Raw genomic sequence first — 24,295 nt, 5'->3', positions numbered from 1 at the left:
GTCACAGCCTCGGAGCGCGGGACGCGTGCTGTGTGTGTGTGTGTGTGTGTGTGTGTGTGTGTGTGTGTGTATTTCCCTACTTTTTTTTCTTTTTTTTTGGCAGTCTCTTTGAGGATCCCGCGGGCTCCTTATTTGGGGTTAGGGGCGCCCTGGGAGAGGAAGCCTGGGCCGCCTGGCGGCATTCCTCGCCGGCAGTGGGGGGTCCCGTCTGCGGCGCCCCCCAACCCCAGCACCCCGTCTGCGCCGGCACCTGTCGGCGGGGCAGCTGGCGGTCTCTCCCCGCCCGCCCCCCGCTCGCCCCGCGCCCCCGCCCCGCGCCGCCCCGCCGCCAGGGGGAAGGTGGAGCCGGGGAGGGGACGAGCGACGTCCCGGGGCCCGCCAGGCCTTCCCAGCGCAGCCGGCTCCGCCGCCACCATCACCGCGTGCCGGAGCAGACCCGGGAAGGAGGGAGGGGGGGACTTGGGGAGGATGGAGCCCCCGCGCCCCACCGCCCACCGTGCCCAGCAACAGAAGCTCCCCAACTTCCATCGCCACCGACTCCAGCCAGGTGGTGGCTCGGTCGGAGCGGACTCCCAGATCGCCTCGGGGGACCCCCCCCCCCTCCTCCTCCTCCTCCTGCCCAAACACCCCACCCAGCCCGGAGCACAGCCCGGCGGGCGCGCCGGGTGGCCCTGCCGCCCCCACCCCGCCCCGGGGGACCCACCCGCGGCGCTCGCGGCGGGCTCCCTCGCCCGGCCCCCTCCCCCTCGGGCTGGGGGGTTGGGGGTGGGGCGGGCGCGGGCCGGGCCGCATCTCCCGGCAGCTTCGTCATTGATCCCAAGGTGCTCGCGTCCGCAGACCCGGCCCCGGGACGGAGGGAGTCCGGGCGCGCGCGCGCGCGAGACCCCGGGGTCCTCGCCCCCGAGCCGTCCCCACCCTGACTGACAGGTGCCGTTTGCAAGCGGCCTGCGGTGACTGCTCCCCTCTCCGACACCCCCCCCCCGCACACCCCCACCCACCATCCACCCGGGCTCTCCCCCACCCCACCCCGGCGTCCCCTCCCCTCTCCCCTCCTTCCCTCCTTCGCACACACCCCCACCCACCCAGCACTTCGGCGCAGCTCAGGATCTGTTTAAACCTTGGGAAACTGGTTCAGGTCCAGGCTTTCCTTTGATCCTTAAAAGAGAGAGAGAGAGAGTGAGAGAGAGAGAGAGAGTGAGAGAGAGGGGGTTAAAACAAAAAGAAGGGAAGAAAAACTGGAGACACAGAAGAGGGCTGGAGGAAGAAAAGTTTTGGATGGGATTATGTGGAAATTACCCCGCGAGGCTCGGCGCTTCCAGCCCAGCGCAGCCGTCCCGTGGCGGGGCTGAGCCTCGGCGTCGCCGCTCCCCCAGCGCCCGCGCCCGCGCCCGCGCCCGCCGCCACTGAGCTCTCGCCCCCGGCAGCCCAATGCACGTCCTCGGCCTCCTGCTCCTGCTCACATCCGCCCTGGCCGGCCGGAGTCCCGGCGCTCGCGCGGAGGCCAACCCCAGCGGCAAGTTCCAGTTCTCCAGCGACAAGGAGCAGAACGGTGAGTCCCCGGCTCCCCCGGCGCCCGCCCGCCCCGGCCTTGTGCGCGCACCGCGGAGGACCCGCGAGCCCCGCCGCCCGCCCGCCCGTCACCCGCCGCCGCCGCCGCCGCCGCCGGGGGGTGCAGAGGCGCGCGCGCCCCTCAGTCGGCCTCGCACACTTGTTTATTTATTTATTTATACTTTTTGTGTGTGTGTGTGTGTGTGTGTGTGTATGTGTGTGTGTGTGTGGTGGGGGGTTGTTCCAAAGTTTGCAGCAACTTTGGGAGCTGTCCTGTCTGCACTGGGTAGCCTAGGCTGGGAGAGGACTTTCTGGGGGCGAGATTGGGGACTTAAGTTCTTCCTACGTTGTAAGGTCGTGGATGTCACAGGTCCAAGTTCAAGACCTGGCTGTAGAAAACGGAATCCAAATTGCAGCAGTTTTGGCATGTTTGACTTTATGTATGTGTGTGTGTGTACACACAGACACACACACACACACATATATATGTGTGTGTGTGTATATATATATGTATATGTATATGTATGTGTATATATATACATACATACATATATACACACACACACACATACATACACACACGCATATTGGGCTTCAAAAAATGCATCAGCTGCGTTGATTGAAACACTCTTATGAGAAGGTATACACGAACAAGTATGCAATAAGTACAGAAGTCAAAAAGCAGAAAAATATATTTCTCTTGCACTTAAGAAAACAGTGCCTTTGTGCCCTGGGGCCGTCACCTTTCTGGTGGTGTGGTTTTTGTACGTGTTAGTGAATGACTGCTATTTTGTGTGTGTTGGAAACGACTTAATCCTGCATAGGAAATGAGAATTACTTTCAGCTTTCAAGTGTACCTGAAATGTTTAGAAAACTCTCAGATGCAAGTTCCCCTGGGCTGGGATTGCACAGAGCTGGAGAAAGACTCCTTTCATAAGCCCAGAGAAGGTTCCCGGGGTGTGTAATTTGCTTAGCCTCTGAACCCCATATGATTTACATCATGCAATTTCTAAACACTTTTTGCTCTCGATCTACCATTATGAAGTCATTTTGAGACTCCTTTGTAAATAGAAATTTTATCCTGCGCATGAAACCACAATGTTAATGTAGTCTGCCTAAAATTGGAATATTAAACACCCTGTTTACAAGTGGTGGTTGTTACTGGTATTTGAAGTGAAATGTGCATGCTTTTCTGCTCTGAATGCCATCTGTTTACAATGTGAGTTCACTAACCAGGTGAGATGAAGGGACGGACGCAAACAGATACTTGGAAAATCAGAATGGAATGCACTCTATTTTTAAGTCATAATGAGTTTTTCTGTATATGGGAGAGTCTTTTCAAAGTGTCAGCTCTGAATTTAAACTCCGTAAATTCATCTTTAAATTAAATTAAATTAAAACAAAACAAAACCACAGAGCCCTAGAGTCTAAAAATGCACAGGGATTCCTGGAGCTTTTGTAGACAATTTTTTCCCATTTGTTGCTTCTGTACCGACATGGTATCACATGTTCCAGCCAGTATCAAGTGGTGCCTTGCTACTTGCTAATGTGATGGCACATGGCACCTGCAGGCTCCTTGACCTGCTGATCAAAGGGCAGCCCTGGGCTCTATCTACAACAGGGCCTGCAGAGGAGGGCTGGGGCTGAGGGAAGTGATCAGAGGCGCTATGGCATCAGCTGTACCCAGGCAGGACACACATCTGACCAATCTTTGTTCTCTCTCAGGGGAAATGCATTATCTTCTTCTCACCAGACCTGCATCTCCATAGCAAGGGTACACGGTATTCCTTCTGACTTGCTCCTGTGTAGAGCGCTTCTCCTATTGACATACCCTAGCATCTCTGCCCTCCCCTTTCAGCTGGGCCTTCTCCTGCCCTGTCCTTGATTCATACGCTCTGAGACGGGCCCTAGAGCCTTCAGACATTCAGCCATTGGCCACTTCACTGAGTAAGCTCACATCCTCCCAAGAGGTGAGTTCAGCCAGCCGGGCTACAGAGATTCTGGTGCCATCTGAGGCTAGGCCATTTTCATTCCTAAGATGCATGATACTAAAAATAGCCCAGTTGTTTCCTAATCTGTGGGCAAGAGGATTGGGCTATGTTTAGCTTTTAGAGGGTTGGCAGCAGCAAGTGAAGCAGGAACAGAGGGGAACCTCTCACCTTATAGGTTTTGGCCTCAAGGAGAGGTGGGGCTGGCCAACGCTAGGGGGCAATATAGAGCTGTGTTTCTGCACGTGCTAGCTTGATTTTCATGCTTCAAGGTTCCAGGATTTGAGGACAGCAGGTGGGTTTGGAAGACGACCTACCCCCCCCCCCCCCCCCACGGAATGTGACCATATTTCCTGGAACAACAGCAGCCTCTTCCTCTTCCTAGACTTCACTACTTCCCATTTCCCTATTTGGGTATTTTTCACCCTCGTGTTGGGTTGTGACTTGCGTTTGGTTTGCCCTCCTGGTCTGTTTCCATATCACCTAGTTCTGTAAGTGCAGCCATCTGAAGACTACCTTGTGGAGAGTGCCAAGGGCTACTTTGGCAAAAGGCAAAGAAAAAAAAATGTTCAAATTGTTCTTTTCTTGTGATAAACACTCAATGTGTCTTCAAGAATCCCTCCCCAAGATACTCTTTCCATTCTCCCAAATGGTGTTCGCACATTCAAACCCCAGTCCGGCTCAGTTTCGGTATTCATGGGGTGTCCTGAGTTCAAATTGAGGGCTAGCTGTGTCATAGCTAATGCTAGGTTACAGTGAGACTGGGTGGAGTACGTGCACCTGCCTCTAAGTTAAGGATGGGTGCCATTCACCCAGTCACTTGTCACCTGGCTTTTGTTTTAGTGTAAGATTACTGCTCTTGTCTCCTTAATGTAAAAATAGTTTTAACCCCCAACAATATACATTTCTTTTGTTTCATGCTAGAGATGGAACCCAGGGCTTCATGCATTTTGATATAGGCTGGCATTGGTTCCCCACAAACCCCTTCATCTTCTTTCTGAATGTTAAACCCTAACATCACACATGCCAAAACATGCCAAAAAACAAGCTTTTCAGATTTAACTCAAGGGAAGAGATTAAAAAAAATAATAACACTGGCTTACTTTGAGGTGTGCTTTTGGTTGGTGAAATGTTCTTGTAACTATGGGGAAAATTCCAATATAAATGATAACTGATTTCAGGGAACTATCCATTATAACAGGAGTAAATTCATAAATGAAGCTTCTGAGTTTAAGTAGAAGCAATCATATACATGTATCTGTGTGGATATATAAATATAGATAGATAGATGTACCTTCAGATACGTGTATATATATTTAGAAATAACCAAGCTAAAAACTTACTTTGTCCATTACATACAGCCAAAATGGATGGCGAATATAAATTTGTTGGTTGAGAATGCTTAACTTCCTTTATGTCACCAGAGAATAATTTTCATGGAGCCATGACCTGGAACATGCTCCTTTCCCCACTTTTTAAATCTGTTTTGACTTTGGATGCGTCTTTCTTAGTTTGGGCTAGTGTGAGAGCATTGATTACCGTATGTGCTCTTTTCTTCAGGGACTTTTAGGTTGCGGCATAATTCACCTTGGGATCAAGGGTCCACTAGGAATGCCTTTAGATTTTGGTGCACTATTAGTGCTGGCTTTTTCTTCTTAATGCTGTCATCTGCCTGTGTATAACAAAACTGGGCCCAACCCCCACCTTCTTTTGGTTCCAGACTCAAAGCTCTTTTACTAACAAGTATTGAATTACATCTTTCAAAAGGTGCCCAACTGTATATAAGCTCTGACTGAGGACTGAAGAGACTTTCCTACAACACAGTCTTTAAGTTTTCGTGCATGACCTTTGTGACATTTATTTTTGTTACTTAGGACATTAGGAAAAAAAAAAAAGAAAGAAAGACTTCCTCCTGAGTGTTCTGTTTAAGAGAGTTGAGGAAGCTCATAAGTAAAGTACTATTATGTAATGATGAATTTTGTTTTCTACAATAGGTGATGAACAGAAGCCTGATTCTACTTGATGGGAATTTTCTTCCCTACCAACTGTTTTCCTGTATACTGAATCTGATACACATTACACTCAAATCTAAACAGGGCTTAGGCAGTATGAAAGTTCCGTAGGAAGCTTTGGGACTGCCGTAATGCATTAGTTGTAAACAGACGTTAGGCTGAGGGGCTGAGCTTCCTCTTCAGTGCTGTCTTATGAAGTTTCTCTTCAGCCAACAGAAGCTCAGCTGTGTCCTTTCTTTCTTCATCCTTTCCAAAACTCCTTCTTTCCTGACTTATTTGTGTTCACTCCTACATCATAGTACTACAGGGCTAAGGTTCTATTTTTTCTATACATTTTCACATCTTTTACTTAAATATTTTATCCTATTCAAAAGTTCTAATGATTAAGTGATATGTCAATTCACAAAATTCTACTCAAACCTAATATTTCCAAGCCTAATAAAGTGTTTTTCCCCCCATTTGTCTTATGTCAGTTACCATGGAAAGTCATGAAGTCCATTCATTGACTAGTATTAGAGCCTTGGGCAATTTCAAAACCCTTTGTATGTAACCAGAATATTTATATGACTCATGAAGTCTCCAATTCACTTCTTAGAACAGCCTCGTTACGTTATTCATTTCTGCCTGCGATTGAATCATGAGCCGATTTTCAATTGGTGTGCCCCAGTACTGAAGTACCATACTGACTGTTAAAACAGTGCCATGTTGGCAATGGATTGAGAAAGAGAACCTCCCCCAGCATGTGGGGACCACCCAGACACAAGTGAACCTTCAACTCTGGCGCCTGACTGGTCAGTGTCCCTGCCTTGTCTATCATACACCTTCTTGATACTTGTAGATGTGGACAACTTAGTTCATAATGGAGTTAAAATCCTACCTGGCATTGGTTCCTTGGGTTCTTGTTATTGGTAGTTCAGGCCTTTCCAACATTTGAGGGACTTGGAACAAGGAGGGGTTCTGGATTTTTTTCAGTTTCTGCCCTACCTTCATCCTGGAGCCCCAGGAAAGGTTGGGAGGAAGACATGACAACCTTTTCCCTGGAACATGGGCTCTCAGACCTCAGTTGGCTGCTCCTACCTCCCTGACTAAGATTTACCCTTTGGGTTTATATGGGTGGTACCCCCCCGCCTCATGGATATTTGATGGATCACATTCCAAGACAGGTCTTTCTGAATCATTTGGTCCAAACTAGCTACATATCTCATCAAGGTTAATTAATTCCACTTACCGCACTTTGATATTCCTCTTGCTCTTTCTTGATTCTTTTATTGTCTATCTATTCTTCCCTACTCTTACCATGGAATCCAAGTTCTTTGAGAGCATAGACCCAGCCTAACTTGTTCTCTGTCAGAACTATAGTGCTGAGAACAGGGTGTGGTGGATAGTGTCTACCCGGTAAACATTCATTAACAGTTCTTGGATATACAGTGTCTTTTGAAAATGAGACCATGGCATATGCTATAACAGTAGACCTTTGAAGGTCTTTGAAAGTGTGTTTCATACTGTTTGATATTTTTCATAAGAAGAAAAGCTCAAGAATGATGGGCCATGCCAGAATTCTACTTTATAATCTTGGCGAATGTACCATGTCACCAAGTCAGCACATACTAAATAGTGGTCAGGTTTTCTCGACCTTGTGTTGCTGACTGTCTTTAAGGTACAGTTGGTATGCATTCATTGTGTTACCTGAGGATGGAGATATATGTGGGCCGAGGACTCCTGAGATTGGTGAACAGATAGGAGCCCTGCACAATGTGAGTGCTTTTTACCTTGTGTTTTGGATCATGGGTAACTTGTACCAGAAAAGAGTGGAAATCATCAGCAACTATTGCACTTGGGATCTAATATCTGCGAGGGTCCCAGGAGCCTAAAAACTCACCAATGAGACAATTGAATGAGACCTTAGAGAACTGAAGTATATAGGCAAGATCACTTGTGAATGCAGTACTAGTCAATTGCTGGTGTGTTTTTCCTTTTTTTAGAACAAGTTCTGTAAACAGAATTATGTGGTCAGATTCCTGACACTTAAAAAAATATTTTTATTTATTATTTTTGAGAAGGGGGGAGAAGGAGAGAGAATGGGTACACCAGGGCCTCTAGCTGCTGCAAACAAACCACAGATGCATGTACCACTTTGTGCATCTGGCTTTACATAGGTACTAGGGAACCAAACTAGGATTGTTAGGTTTTCCAGGCAAGAACTTTATCCACGGAGCCATCTCTCCAGCCCAATCCTGACACTTTAATAATAGGATTTCTTTTATTTTTAAGTTGTGAAAGTCATAAATATTTTATTTTTATTTATTTATTTATATATTTTGACAGAGAAAGTGAGAGAATGGACGTGCCAGGGTCTCCAGCCACTGCAAACGAACTCCAGATGCATGTGTCCCCTTGTGCATCTGGCTAATGTGGGTCCAGGGGAATGGAATGAGGTCCTTTGTCTTTGCAGGCAAATACCTTAACTGCTAAGCTATCTCTCCAGCCCAATAATAGGATTTCTTCTTTAAGAAAATATTTCTATTTATTTTAAAGAAGAGGGAGAAAGAAGACCATACAGAACCTTTTTCCACTGCAAATGAACTCAAAACACATGCACCACTTTGGACATCTGGCTTTATGTGGGTCTTGGAGAATTGAGCCCAGCACTTAGGATTTGTAAGGAAGTGCCTTTAAATGCTGGGCCATCTCTTGAGCTCCAGAATTTCTTTACCATGAAGGAAAATTTTGTGCTTTGCAGATGAGATGAGATAGGAAGCATCAGTCTTAAAATACTGTTGTTAGGATACTAAGAAAGTGATGTCACCGTAACCACCTTACCTTCATAGAATAGTTCGTGCAGCAAATATGTCTTGCATTTCTTCTCTTACATAGATGCCTGATAGTTTGGCAAGACTGGAAACACTGCCTTTAAAATTCCTACCATGACTGTTTAGAATCTTATTTCAAGTAGGTATACTGTGTTCAAAGATGAATGATTTTTTTTTAAATTTTTTTGTTCATTTTTTATTTATTTATTTGAGAGCAACAGACACAGAAAGAAAGACAGATAGAGGGAGAGAGAGAGAATGGGCGCGCCAGGGCTTCCAGCCTCTGCAAACGAACTCCAGACGCGTGCGCCCCCTTGTGCATCTGGCTAACGTGGGACCTGAGGAACCGAGCCTCGAACCAGGGTCCATAGACTTCATAGGCGAGCGTTTAACCACTAAGCCATCTCTCCAGCCCAAGAAGAATGATTTTTAACTGAATATTTTCATTGAGTAGTTGATGGTGATGGAGACCATGGCTGACTTCAGCAAGCCGGGAGGCAACAGGGAGCTTTGTTTAGATATTTTTTAAGACTTCAGCCTCTTGGGAGTGCCAGTTTGTCTCACGTGATGGAACGCTTGCTTAGCATTTCTGAAACCCTGGGTTTGATTCACAGTACCACATGCACCAAGCGTGGTATACATCTGTAATCCCAGTACTCCTAAATAAGTAGAAGCCAGAGGAAATGGAAGGCTAAGGTTATCCTGAGCTGCACAGTGAGTTAGGGAGCAACCTGGAATACATGATGCCCTGCGTCAAAAAAAGAAACCCACCAGACAGCAAAGCCTTCCAACATTTTGTTTAACCCGGTGTTTCATTAAATGTTGCATAGATTATAAATAGTAATGCTCACAGGATTATGGCAAACCAAGTGTGTTATTCTTTTAAAATAGATTTAATGCATCTCTTTACATTTATTCACACTGTATTGTATAATCTACTCAGAAATCCATTTTTGTCTTCCAGGACAAGAGTATGATGAAATAAATTCTCAACAATAGATCAGTGACTTGCCTTGTTACTATTTCTTGCTTGTTAACATTTTGTTTGCAAAGTTCTTCAATTTGAACTCAAAGGGAGCTTATAATTTTAAAGACAAGCTATACTAAAGACATTTAGCACCAAAGCCAAGTGGTTACAAATTGATATTTTGGTGATTAACTCATTTTGCTGTTACCTTCATAAAAAATGCACTCTAAGATCCACTGAATTTATGTTATTAGATTGCCATAATACTTCATAGGTCCTCTTCTAACCCCTTGGTCGCTACACAGTGTCCTCTCTGGACATTTGTCTGGATTCTTACCTGAACCTCTTTGCAAGGCTAGCCTAACTGAGTTTGCATTCTTGGTGGTCTCTCTCTCTCTCTCTCTCTCCATGTTTTTGTTTCTTTCCAAATGTGATTGAGTCATTTCGTAACCAGACTCAATGGGTGTTGGTTGATGCTGGACTCCTTGAGGAAAGCCAGCATGTCAGCATGTCTCAGCTCCACAAGGGACTTTAATGTTGGCACAAAGTGGTAGGTTTTCATTGCCGCTCTGTCCCTTCTACATTGGTAGGCCAGCAAGAACAGCCAGGAGAAACGTAGAACAGGCAGTGTGGGGATGGCTCTCAGGGTCTCTGGGCGCCTGTGCGCTTCTAGTTTTGCTAGCTTCATGACACCCAAGGGGCGCCTGCTACAGACTTCATGCGTGCTTGTCACTTGCCGTGTTACGTACTTTGCTGCAAACATTCCCATGAGGTGTTCAGATACACAGGTAGCTTAGTGGAATTCCCACAGCTGGTCAATGTTTCTACCTAGATCTGTCCCCAAGCCTTGTCTCAGAGCCACATGCCTCTTCTTACGTAAGCAAAGTCTTCTAATGTTTTATTCGAATACTATTTCAATCAGCAAATCTAGTGAACATGTGGTGTATGCTGAGCTGGGGCCTGGGTTCAGGATACACGATGAAGTTGCTCTCTTTCCTACTTGTTTTGGTGTCTGGTCTCCTTTTGTAGATCTGGCTGGCTCTGATCTCAACATCTCAAGAGCCCAGACTGGCTGGCTTTAAGACTCTTTTTCTTTTTCTTTTCTTTTTTTTTTTTTTTGAGGTAGGGTCTCACTCTAGCTCAGGCTGACCTGGAATTCACTATGTAGTCTCAGGATGGCCTTGAACTCATGGCGTTCCTCCTACCTCTCCTGAGTGCTGGGATTAAAGGCGTGGACCACCATGCCTGGCTGCTTTTAGACTCTTGATCCTCCTGCCTCAGCTCAGGGCAGTTAGTGTTGGGGAGAAGCTTGTCGCGGCAGGCTAGCAGAGCCTTCCTTTGTGCCCTGATCCGAGTTAGGTGTATTGGAGCACTAAGTGTTTATGACAAAGATCCTGCCTTGGTCAACTCAATGGTTGATCTCACCTGGACAGGAAGTCCATGGAGAAAAGTTATTTTAGGGATGAACTGACTTATTTTGAAACACATTTTTGGGATAAAAAAAAAAAAAATTGGAAAACATGCTAGGCAGTGGGAATGACCTGAACAAACATTCAGAGGCAAGAAAAGCTAAGTCGTGGATGAGTCGAGGGAAGAGCCGGAAGGAAGCGCAGTGGCAGGAAACGTGTGGAAAGCAGTCCTGCCCTCACATAGCTGAACTCGTGTCTGGTCTCCTTTTGTAGGTCTGGCCAGCTCTCCTCTCAGTACTGTAGACCAGACTGGCTTTACGGCTCTTGATCCTCATCTCTCTGAATGAGAGGGCAGTGAGGGTCCCCGAGAACCTTGTCCCAGAGGGCCTGGTGAGCGTGCTTCCTGCAGGTAGGCAGTACACAGAAGGAAGACCAGTTGTCATGAAGACAGGAAGCTTAGGATTCTGTACCAACCGATTTACTTTTATTCTTCTCTCAGCAAGCTGGCCAGAGCAAGATTCTGCTTTGGTGCCCATCCTCAACTCTTGGTTGCTGGAAATTTTCCGCCCAGTCCTTGAGCACGTTTGCAGTTCTGAGCTGGCCGGGAAGTGCGGCATGTGGCCTTCCTTCCAGCTCCCGGTGTCCACAGGATTCTGCGCTGCCTCCTTCATTTATGTAAACCAAGAAGTATTTTCACACTTCATTCATAAACTGAATGGCAGGCAGAAGGAGGTTGTCTGAGGCCTCTGGAGGTGTATAACACAGGCAGGTTCCAGAATATGGCATTAGTATAATGCAGGTACAACTACACACACACACATACTGGCCTTAACCTTTGGAGCAGCATTTGAAATTTAGTAGGACATCCATTCCACAGAGGTGTCTTTGCAAAGGGTAACTGTATCACTTCTCCAGTTCAGTCTGTTCTTGTCGTGTAGACATGCCTTGCTAACAATATCTCATGGTACTTTTCTTAAGTACCATGGAAATGACTCAATTATCTTGCTGGATGCACTCTCTTGTTACCATGCCATTTTTTTTTTTTTTTTTTTTTTCTTGGTGGGAATACTGTGTACACTGTAGGAAATAGATGTTGCTGGGTAAATGCTGTTTTAAGCAGATCAGTGTTTGAAATATAGAGGTCTCTGATTTAAGTGTGCTCAGCTGGCCATGGCACCTGCCCTTGGAAACCTGGTAAAGAGAGTTACCAGCAACAACAAAGGTTATACGCATGTGTATTTAATCACGTGCTTCGTTCTCACTAACAATTTTTGCTAGCTGTTTGTCAGAACATCTGTCTTTGAAATGGTCATATTACTTATCCTTTTTTCCATTGAGAAATAAATCACAGCTTATTTCCCATGTTGTCACGCATATTCATGGTCTGGGGTGATTAGAATTGCAAATTGGAAGTCCTTAAAACATTCTGATATCTTTTTCCATGAACGATGACGTTTTGCTTGAAATGGGAGCAAATGTAAGGAAATGAGAAGAAAGACATATTCAGTTTCCACATGGGGACTTCCTTACTAGGCTTGGTGTAAAGGAAAGATTCCAGGCATTCATTTCTGATTGTTCACATTTTAAACCTAGACATGGTAACAGGTGGGGCGCAAATTGCTTAAAGAACACGAGGAAAGCAGAGAAATCCTCAATAACTCTTAGTGGAGTGTGACTTCCTGTAAAGCTCTCACATTCAGAAGATGTCAACATTCAGCTGGTGGTTGTGAGTGTAAGATCCTGGGTTCTATCCATACCGATGAAAATAAATACAAGAATAAATGGAGTTGAACTTCTTAGACTAAATTGTGGGTGTGTGCACAGTCTGAAGAGGAGACTAAAAGTTGGATAATGCTTAACAAAGAAAGCAAGGGTCTGCACATCCTCAGCTAGGAGCAGGTGTGCTACAGGCTGAGCTTGCACTGATGTCACAGGTAATGGAAGATAATTAAACAGGATTCTGTGATGTCTCCAAAAGCACACATGTGATCACTGTCTTCAATTTCTAGCCAAGTGTGCCCTGTTTCTGGAGTCTGCATGGTGAATATGAGCACAAACAGCCTTACTACACAGAGATGACTCACCCCAGGACATGGGCATCTTTCTAGTCTCAGATGCATTAGCATATACTTTAGAGATTTGTGTGATGAGTTTAAATGTATTTTTGTTCCGTGTCAATTGTTGTAGATCAAATTGCTCTCATTTTTTCTAGGAAGAAAAAAAAAAAAAACATGCATCTAAAAATAGCAGTATTTTTTCAGGATTTATCCAGGACACTGTAAATTCAAGTCTAGAAACTTCATTGATAAATGTGAAAACATTAAGTAATGGTGTTCATATTTGTCTTCTTGAGAATATTAGCAGGCATGAGTTTAAAGGCAAGATTAAGCATGTAAAATAAGGAATTAAATGATTTTTCTGTTTCCTAATATATATTTTTTCTACTTGTGGAAAATTTATTTTTAATTTGTACCGATAACTTTTAATAGGCGTCAGTTGGGCACCCCATTAAGCTAACTGCTTTAAAATGGTTTTCTTTTAGAAGTTGACATTCGCATCTTAATAAATCAATCAGAGGGTCTGAATTTCACATGTTCCTTGTAGTCTTTCTGAGTGGTGTGCCCACAATGGCAAAACACTCCCAAGGTGCAAATCTTCTGGAAGTCATGCAAATGTCACACTTATACTTGGGGAAAAAAGGAAAACTAAGACTTATTTGCTGTATCTGCCGAACATTTAGAACCGCATAAAACACAGGAATACGTTTGGCATGTGGGAATGTGTGGTGTTTCCAAACTGCAAACATTGTTCTACACAGTTGCCCGGTAGTGGTGAATTATATGAGCCCACGTCCATCGAAGCAAGTCTTGTTTAACTAGCTTGTGGTTCTGGGGCTCATTCAAACACTCTGAAACAAAATAAAGGGAATGGATGTAATAACTTCTTTATGGAAAGGCCATAAAAAGCTAGAGGGCCATGTAAACAAATTGGGTCATTTACTGGATGCTTAAGTGATAGATTTGTAGTCCAAATTCAGGGCTGCGTATGATGTTTTATGGCATTGTGACCATGGTCTTTCTACCTAGAGAATGAGGGTACAAAGTTGTTTTTGTTGCCTATTTGTTTGTGTCTAGGGCGTAGAAGTCCAATACAGCTGTCTCAGTACAGCTTGAAAGTAACTAAAATTAGGGCTATGTACATTATTTGTAAATCTTTTCAAGTCTGAAAAATGTCTATAAGCCTGTGTGTGAAAAGTTGAATTGTTCTTCTTTTTTTTTTCCTCTTTTTTTTTTTTTTTTTTTGGTAGCTCTGGGTTCTGTTCAAGGAAAATGCAATGATTGAAATTAAATTTTCCTTCTGGGCCCAGACATGTCTAAACTAATTGTAATATAATTGTTCTGGCTTACAAGACTAGACTTATAACTACAGCTATGTAAAATAAAAGTCCAATGGCAGTCTGATTGATGGCCGTGGTAGGTAACTCATTCTGTCTTGGAAGAAAATTCACTGGTATAAGCAATCTCATATGACATTTGTTTGTCTTCCTGAGAAGTAGCCCTTGAGCCCTGTTCCAAGTCACCCTATTTAAATAGAGCCTCTTTACTGCATTAGGCTATTAGTTTGCCTTCTATGAAGTTGGACATGTGGACTGGGTGAGATGTTCCCAAAGCAGTGAGCATGGTTAGGTGGGACTGTATGCCCTGCCTGTGCTCATCAGTGGGAGAGGCCCAGGGTAACTGGAATGCAGAAATACCTGTGGTGACTGAAGTGAGCAAAGCATGGTAAATAATGCCTGTGTTGGTGCCATGACATTTTGTTCTCAGGCTCCTCTCAATCTGGTTGGCTCAGTTGGCCTTAAAGGAAATTATTGTGTAAGAAACCCATAGTAAAAATCAGTGAATCAATGAGTCTTTCTAAGTTTTAATAACTGATGGCACCCAACCACACTGGCAACTTCTAAGTGTTGCTGCTGGAAGTTTGACAGAGGAAATAACTTCTCTGGTTCAACAGGTTTAAAAACACAGCACACAATGGTGGACATTATGGTTCTGCATAACGTGTGACTTGCTGTTTCCTTTAGATGGCCTCCAGTAGAACCTTCAATTTTCACTTAAATTAGATTCTATGTGATCTTGCACATGCTGAAAGTTGGCTTTGCTCTGCTTTAAGCCCTTTCTGAGCCCCTTTTTGTACTTGTAGACTATCTTAACAAAAGCTTTCAGGATTGAGGTGGGCATGGCATGGGAAGGCTGGTTTCTGCCCCTGAGCCATGAGTCTGGACAAAGTTGTTCTTGTTGCCTATCGGTTTGTGTCTAGGGCATGAAAGCCCGCTATAGCTGTGTCTCAGTACAGTTTGAAAGTAACTAAATTTTAGGCTGTTTACATTTATTTGTAAATCTGTTCAAGTCTGAAAAATGTCTAGAAGACTGCTTGTCAGTGTTTTGTAACTATATCATATGCACCTTTGGGAGACATTCATGATCCAAATAGCTTAAATGTTGCCTCCAAGTAGTTTATAGTCAGAGGAGATAAGACACACAGAAGAAGGTGGACTGTGGTAGTGCACACCCCTAATTGCAGCACTTAGGTGGCTGAGGCAGGAGGATTGCTGTGAGTTCTAGGCCAGCCTGAACTGCAGTTATAACAAAGACAAGGAGATATGCCTCTGCTATGATATGGGGTAAAGGGCGGCATGGCATTAGGTGAGAACTGAAAGAAAGACAAGCTCATTGTCATCAGAACTTTTAGAGGAAGTCACCGAAAGTTGTTGGGGAGGTTTGGGGAGCCTGGGTGAATGGGAAGATGAGAAATCCCTGGAAGCCTCAGAATTACAGTTGGAGGAGCACCTTAGGAGAGAGCAACTCTTGAGTTAGGCAGAGAAGGAAGCACGGGGAACCTACGCTGTCTAAAGAAGAGATTATTTTCATAGCGATATAAGAAACAGATCCAAGGGCAGGGTCACTGGGAGGCTGAGGACAAAGGGAAGATTTCGCAGCAGCGTCAAGTCCACCATCAGCTTTCCTATCCCACTTCTCCACACCCTCAAATGGTGACTGATGCTAGAGGATATGAATTGGGTGTTACTGGTAGAGCAGGAATAGGCCCAAAGTGAACGTTGCTGCAGGAAGAAGATAGAGGGCAAAATAGGTTGCATGAAGAAATTCTCATGAAAAGGAGGCAATGATAGGGGAAAAGCAGGATCAAAATTAAAGCAGGAAGGTGAGAATGCCATGGAGGATCACGAGAAAAGTAAGAGAAGCTAGATCAAAATTTAAAACCCAACAGGGAGTCAGTCATGTAATAAACTGTGAACAACCTGTGATTTTTCCATGTTGGCATAAACAGAACTTCATCAAAAGGAGGGGTATAGAAGCGAGGGTAAGGAGGAAAGTCAGACCTCATGTTTTTAAGAGGGAAACACATCGAAGTGCTTCCAGAATGAAAGGAGAGAAGGGGCAGGGCATGTTCGGTTACTCTTTCGGCTTCTTTCAGAGCTTGGGAGAGAAGCAGTGGACAGGGGCTGGTTAAGCACATGCCAAGGGAGAAGGCTTCCGTGTAACAGGTCTTCAGGAACACATGTGAGCTGCATACGAGACCTCAAGCAGTGTATCAGACCTTTACAGCAATTGCCGAACATGCTGGGTGGGAAGCAGTGGAAGTCCCGAGCCCTCAGACAGACTTTGAAAAGTGAGGGACTCAGAAGAGAAGCAGGAAACATTTCCCAAGGGATCCCCAGCAATGGCATGGGATAAAACTCCATGATATGTGATCGCAGTGCCATCGATGTGAAAGGAACGGTGACAGAGTCCGGAGCTCTGACAGGCTGGTCCACCCAAGGGATAATGAAGTGACACCTCTGTGATTTAGAGGTGAAGGAGAGAGGGGTAGGTGGACAAAGAAGAAACATGAACGATGTGGCAGAAGTTTCCATCAAATGTACTGTTAAAAAGTAGTCAAAATGTGAAGAAATGAATCCTGAAAAGGCTTATGGACACCTGGAATTAGCAAAGGCCTTTCATGTCTAAGATGCTCCGGAGACCATCAAAGTCATTGTGGACATTTAAATTAAATGACTGGTGAATGACTTTTACATTTTTTTTTTTTTTTCTGGCTCTAATGCCTTTACCGAGTATGGCCTTAAGACCATGAGAAATGAAAAACACCTCAACAGTGCCCAAGGCTCTGATAATACAGGTCTAGAATCTCTCTACTCTGTTGCCTATACCACACAGATGCATTGTTTTGGCACCTATTAAAGCTGCACTTGAATGTGCACTTGAATGTGTTGCAGTACTTGTCCAATGTAACACACCATTGGATGAGTGACCCACATTCTGCATGCTCTTTCTGGGCGCACTGGCAGATCAGGAAGCCGGCCATATGTTCCTGTCATTGTTGGCAATACGTCCATGGAACTGGTCTTGATCAAACATCCATTCATTTTGGAGGTCACTGAGTTTTAGGTCAAAAGAAATCTTCAAATCTAGAATGAGCATTTGCCCATTTGTAAGTGGTAGTTTTGGAGAAACATCTAATGTTAATATCCATACACTTTGGAGTCCAGAATGTGAACTTCTAAGTCATGATTGAATCTCTGAATGGGATAGCTTTGGATCTCTATATATCTAACCCAGGCCTCTAATGTTAATATCCATACACTTTGGAGTCCAGAATGGGAACTTCTAAGTCATGATTAAACCTCTGAATGGGATAACTTTGGACCTCTGTGTATCTAACCCAGGCCTCTTCTCATGGGGACCTGCAGAGGTAGATGGTGGGAACCCCAATATGACCAAGAGAGTCAGTGATCATAGAACTTTCTCTAGCCATTTCCCTTAGAAATTTGCATATGAAGATATCTGTCACTTTAATGCTTGCAATCTGTTGTGTTGATATATCTCTTCCATCCTGCCTTCCAGTAATGCATGTGTTTATAGATCGTTTTGATGCTCTGAGACTCCAAGGGAGACTGGAACTTGACAGAGACAGATTTTGTTCTATGTTACTACACAAAACATTAACATATATATATATATATATATATATATATATATATATATATATATATATATGTATACACACACATAAACACACACACATATATATACATACATATATATATATATATATATATATATATATATATATATATGCACATAGTAGACTAAGTGAGCCTTTTTTCAAGCTAATGAGTAAATACTGGCATTTCTATTTGTAGATAAGATAGTTGTATTTGTATTCGTAATTTCTACAATCTTACTATCATTATCCCAAGTAAGGTCCTGGTTATCTATGGCATAACTGTAGGAAAGTGTCTTTATCCTTCTGGGATTCAGGTTTTTCCCATGTGTACACACCCCTGTTAATCAGCTATTTGAGCTCCATGTCAGAGAGTGTTCCCACCATTGAGTTCTGGTTGGGTGGACCCCAATCAAGCTTAGACTGCTGCCTCTACAGCTGTAAAAGTGAAACACATCATCTGGGGACCTGACGAAAAGCCACACTGTGAGTCAGGAGGTCTGGGATGGAGCCACAGAGTTTGCATTTGCACAGTCTCCTAGGTGATGTGGGCTGTGGACCAATCCTGGATGCAGAAGAGTGCTTCAGAGCTCATGAATTCTACTGTCATCTCACCTCAGTCCTTCTTATACCTGGCGCCCATAGCTGACCTGTCCTCTCAATGGTGAACTTTGCACATTGCTGATCCTTTGCCATTGCAACAGCCATATAAATCAGTTCAGTTGCGTAGGCTCCAAATGCCTGTTGTTGTGATAGGACTGTAATACTGAAAACAGTAACAAAATGTGGTTGTGTGCTCACTGATGTCCCTGTTCTCTGTGGTTGTGACGTGATAGCAATATGCTTATAATTGTAAAGGAACTGAATGCCATTCTACTTCCAGGGAAGGAAAGACCTCTTGAGAGGGCATTGTCTAAGGCAAATTGAAAGATAAAGTATTTAGAGGGGTGCTGGAGAGATGGTTCAGTGTTTAAGGTGCTTGCCTACTAAGCCTAACAACCTGGATTTAATCCCACATTACCCACACCAAATGCACAAAGTGTCACATGTATCTGAATTTAGTTTGCAGCTGCTAAAAGCTCTGGCTTATAAGAGGTTATTCCAAACTCACATCTTTTTTATGGGAAATAAGCAATGCTGCCTGACATACCTTTGATTTAGTTATTATTTATTTGAGAGAGGTGGGGAGAGATAGAGAGGGGAAGAGACAGGTGAGAGATTGAGAGAGGGAATGGGCACACCAGGGCCTCCAGCCACTGCAAACAAACTTCTGATGCATGTGCCATTTTATACTTTTGGCTTTACGTGGGTACTAGAGAATCAAACTTGGGTCCTTAGGCTTCACAGGCAAGCATCTTAACTGCTAAGCCATCTCTCCAGTCCCCGTTTTGCATTTTAAGTGAATGTGTACATTTTAAATCATAAGACCTTCAGACAGCACCGAAAGGTTTTGGCTTGTAGGTATTATGTTCCTAAAGGTACATTTCTTTCTTAAAATATTTACTTTACATTTTTCATATCATTGTTTCATCACCCCATTGTACTTTTTCCTACTTTTGTGAGTATAATTGATAAATAACAATTGAATGTATTCACCAAATACAAGACAATGTGGATGTATGTATTTATTGTGACTTCGGTACCTCAAACCACCTACTTACCCATCCTCACACCTGTTCATCTTTTTCTCAATGTGGTGATACCCCTTAAGATCTATTCTTTACAGAAAAACCTTGGGCTAGAGAGATTACTTAATGGTTAAGGTACTTGCTTCAGAAGCTAAAAAAAACTAGGTTCAATTCCCCAGGACCCACGTAAGCCAGATGCCCAAGATGGAACATGAGTTTTGAATTTGTTTTCAGTAGCTGGAGGCCCTGGTGTGCCCACTCTCTCTTTTTATCTGCCTCTTCCTTGCTCTCTCCCCCTTTCTCTCTCTCTCTCTCTTAAGTACATAAATAAATACATAAATAAGATATTAAAAATTTAAATATGCAATGATTTGATTTTTATTTAACAATGAAGATAAATACAGACAATTATAAGGGCCAGAGAAGCTGGAGCTAGGTGGCAGCTGAAAGTTGTGGTGCCGGGTGCTGAGAACGTGGCTCAGTGAGTTAGTGCTTGCTGCACGGAGCGGAAGCCCTTCACCCTGCATGTTATATACCCACATGCTGTAGTGGGGGTCCAGCTTGCCCAGTGCCCTGCCACGAAGCCATGCTCACTTTTCAAACTGGTGTGTCGGCTTTCTCTAAGCTCCCAGAGTGCCACAGAAATCCCCGTTTGCTATTGTGGGTTCTTATTATCTCATGCTTTTCAAGCATCAGCAAAGAAACTGTTGATTAATCTTTACCCAGTACCCCTTGCGTGGTCGGTCTCTGAATGAAGGGCCGACAGCACATTTGAACTTAGCACAGCCTGGCTGGCTGTGGTATTGGCATCTGGGCTCCTAAATCACCATTGCTGGTCTTTAAGTGGGTCATATGCTTTATTTCGCAACTAATGTCTGTCTCATTTTGAGGAACTAGAAGGGGACGCACAGGGGTCCTCCTCTTTCTGCTTAGATAGAGTAAAATTAATGTCTAAGGAACCTGATAGGCAAAATTATAATGATGACTGTTGAGAATGTTATTTCCTCAACAAGAAAACAGAAATGTATCATTTTCAGGAAAAGAAATTAAACCTTGTGATTTTTATGATAATGTTTCTTTTTTAATCAATCTGTTATAGGGAAGAACATGTCTACCCAAAGTCTATTTTCAATAGCTAACTTTTGAATTACTTTCCCCTTCTGATTTAATATTTAATGTAAAATATAGCTCATATGCTTTCTCATTTTTGCTTTATTTTTTTTCTGTGCCTTGGTATTTTGAGATTGACAACTTTAATTTTTTCCTCTATAAGGCAAAAATGTTAAAAACGTTTTTGCGTTTTAAATTGCTCAAAAGATACATTTTCCCCCCTTGGAAATTAAGTTGATAGGCTGTCCTTAGTTTTGGCATGAGTACAAAACAGAAGCAGACCCCAGAGAGAAAGAGAGTTAGTTCAGAACTTGCGGCAGGAAGCACGTGGTCAGTATGCCAATATTTATGGTGTCACAACCAAATTAAAACCATGCACTCTGTTATTTACATAAGTGTGGTACCCAGACAGCAGCAGTAAGATGAAGGCCACATGAATGTTCAAGACACAGAGATCAGACCACTGATTCTTCATATTCATTTCATTTCTCTATGATGGGCAGTGAATTTTTCTTTATGTACATTCAGTTCTGAAGTTAGCTGTAGTTAGTCGGAGAGGCATTCAACCCGGATGAAGACTGACTATGTGTTTCTCAGGTGTTATATTTAGGCAGTGGTGTCCTGGTATTTTGTGGGTCTGACTTGGAGAATTAAATGTACAGATTATTCAGTTGAACCTGGATTGTCGCATAGACAGATGGGAATTCTCATCCTTCCATCTGCAATATTGTATTCACGTTCATGGAGGAGAGTTTGGGTTTCATCTATTTTGAAAAAACACAGGTACACATAATATTCAGTAATAATTCATATTTGATGTCTTTTAATGTAAACTTTTAAAGTACTTTGATTTGGTAAAATTTTAAGAACAATAAGTTATCAGAAACATTTTTAGTAGTACATCTATTTTTCTCTTCTTTAACAAGACAAAGACACGTAGTCACTTAAATTTTATTTACACTATTAGATACTTGGATGGCAACTTATAAAAGTAAACTACAGTGGTAATAGTGGAAATCAGTTCTGTAGAGAAGTGTATTACATTTGCTAGGGGAGATGACATTTCAGTGTGAATGCTAGTGAATGCTTTCTTACTAATTCTCATTAGAGAGGCCTAGAGTCTTCTCAGATCCTCTCGGATGCTGCCCCTTGTTGATTCTAGTCTAGAAAACACCCTGGAAACTATCCAGATTGTTGAGTTTTTAGCAGTTTGGCTGTTTGCTTTGGCTCTCACAGAGATGGTCTTGTAACTTGGTGTCAAGAGAAAGTTTTTCAACACAATTGGTGACTGAACCTGATGATCCATTGTGCAAAGAGGGAGGTTTTCTCTTCCGTGAAAGATAAAAGACATTTTTTAAAGAGTAACTCCCTTGTGAGCTAATGGAGCTTGACTATGTAAATCCTTTCTCTTAAGGGATAAAATTCAAGATATTTAAGAAGTCATTTTATGTTTTGAACTCAATAATTTAAACATTGTGCCTGGGCTTTTTGTTTGTACTCCAAACATTTTACTCCTAAGATTTCCTTTGGTGTTTCCTTAGAAAGACAAAATTCAGCATGTTTTCTTTATAAATAATAACCTTTAGCAGAGATAAAAAAGAGACAATAAACTTTCCCAGTATTATTTTTTTTTCATGCTAATTAGTCAATGTTCTTTATGCCCAAGAATTTACAAATGATGGCAGATTTTCTCTGAGAGTATTATGACTAATTTTGATGCTAGAAAAAAATAATGAAACAAAACTTCTGTACAGTTTAATTTGGGTATTCAAGTTCAGTGCAGACTCTCACTAATAAACAACTGAATTTCCATAAAGCTTAGTAGAAGGTTAAAGAAAGGTGCTAGTTTTTATAGACCATTAGTCAATCAATTTATTGACTGTTTAGTGCCAGGAATCTCATTTCTCAGGATTTGTCTAAGGGATTGAGGAGAATTGGCCTCTGTTCTTCACATGCTGGTCTAGGTGCCAAAATTGATTTTCACATTTTGTATTCACTTAGGACTTTGTACTGGAACTAACAGCAGGTTAAAGAATATTTCAAATCTCAAACATTGATAGGCTAGTTTCAGTGTTGACAATGTTTCAGTAAGTAACAAAGAGAAAGCGGCATTGAAATGTTCTTGCTAGCTCTTTGATTTTCTGTGGAGTGGCAAGTATTGTTGTCTTCTGCAGGGATTACAAATGTTAAGATTTCCTAAGAAACTTGGCGGTGTTATGGAAAATCTGTGTGTCACACGCAGCCTAGAATTTAGGCTCATCTCACTATCATTTTGTGACTTCTTTGTTTCTGAGACTTCCATGACTATTGTGTTTAGTTAAGTGCAAAGAGAATGTTAGTGGAATCAGATATTCAGCAAATGCTCTAAAAAACAGAAGTTTTGCTTATTTTAAGAGCACATTATTTTGAAATTTAACAGATTCTTCCCTCCCTTTGGGGAGCACCCTGTCTGTTGCCATAGACAGGGCATATCTTCTTTCATTTCAGTAGACGCATTTAGTCAAGTTATATACACAAAAGATCATGTGACCCTTGGTTGTCACCGTGCCCCAGTTAGGGAAGTCTAAAGCAGAAGAATATTCCTGGAGAAACATTGTTTTTTCTTATATTTAAGCATGTCACTGTAAGTTATTTTTTTTTCCTAAAAGTTACACTTAAATTCTTGGGAGTTCTTAGATATGAAGCATATTGTGGGTAGAGAACTTCCCTGCCTATAGGAAAGGTTTGAAACTCTTGTGCAACAAATCTATAAAAAGCAAAGGGTATCATTTTTCTAGCCAGATACTTTCCAGGATCATGTTTTCAGTAAATCCAGAAGCACCTGACTCTTGGTAAAACTGTGTCTAAGTCTGAATCTGGAATACAGATGCTAGGTACCATTCTTTCATTGCTGCCTTGGCTGATACTGTCCTTGATAGAATAGTTTCTACCTTGAGCTTGGCATCATTCAGGAGTCCTGCTTATCTTCTGCCTTGCAGCAATCTCAGGAAAATGTCCCTTTTAGGAAATTGTTCATATAAGAAGCAGTCTATTAATGATAACTTGCATGCCTACTAGTGATTTCAAAATTTGAAAATATGATGCTAGCATTGTCACAAGCAATCATATATAAACAGAAACATCTCTGTCATGCCTTTACTTAGTTTTTGTTTTCTTGTGTGGATTATAGAGGAAGGGCACCTCAGGATGGAATATGATGTAATCTGAAATAAGATATGCTGTTTTATACTTTCTGGAAGGAACCCTTTTGAATAGTCCCTGGGCCTTAATACAACAATGAAGGCTGAAGTTTTGTTGTTATTTATGGAAGTTTGTTTTTCTCTTGTTACAGCTTTGTCTCTGGCACCTAGAATCTTGCCTGTAGGCAGTGGGTACTCAGACATGTCTAGAGACAAAACAGAGCAAGATGAAAGAGAAGAGCCCAGTCTCCTCCTTCCATGTTTAGGGCATCAACCACTGTAAACAAAGTGCCTAGTTTGGGAGTTCATAGGTATTCTGCAATTAAAAAAAATAATAAGCAAGTAAATTATTAAATCTATAAAAATAAGCACTACTGATGCTTTAAGTACAAATTGCCATTTTATTTTGATATTTTTAACAATTATATCTTCATTTCATAAATTCATTTCAACTTAGCAATTCAACATTTAAGAAATCTCTTCATTTGGGGCGAATGAGGTCGTTCAGTGGTTAAAGGTGCTGAGTTGCGAAGCCTACCGCCTCTTGGTTGGCTTGCCCAGTACCTACATAAAGCCAGAGGCACAAAGTGCCGCATACATATGGAGTTTGTCCACAGTGACAAG

General features: G+C 42.8%; 1 protein-coding gene across 1 annotated transcript in view; it reads left to right on the top strand.

The window, feature by feature from the left end:
• The first annotated feature begins 1,402 nt into the window (after positions 1-1,402).
• Pdgfc (platelet derived growth factor C) overlaps positions 1,403-24,295 on the top strand; it is a 170,459-nt gene continuing 147,566 nt past the window's right edge. Inside the window, exon 1 of the mRNA XM_004655887.2 lies at positions 1,403-1,549. Coding sequence (XP_004655944.2) covers positions 1,429-1,549 — 121 coding nt within the window. The 5' untranslated portion in view covers positions 1,403-1,428. The remainder of the gene's footprint in view (positions 1,550-24,295) is intronic.

This window comes from Jaculus jaculus, chromosome 12, assembly GCF_020740685.1.
Source record: "Jaculus jaculus isolate mJacJac1 chromosome 12, mJacJac1.mat.Y.cur, whole genome shotgun sequence".
NCBI classification, from domain to species: Eukaryota; Metazoa; Chordata; class Mammalia; order Rodentia; family Dipodidae; genus Jaculus; species Jaculus jaculus.
This window is presented reverse-complemented; position numbering and strand designations above follow the sequence as displayed.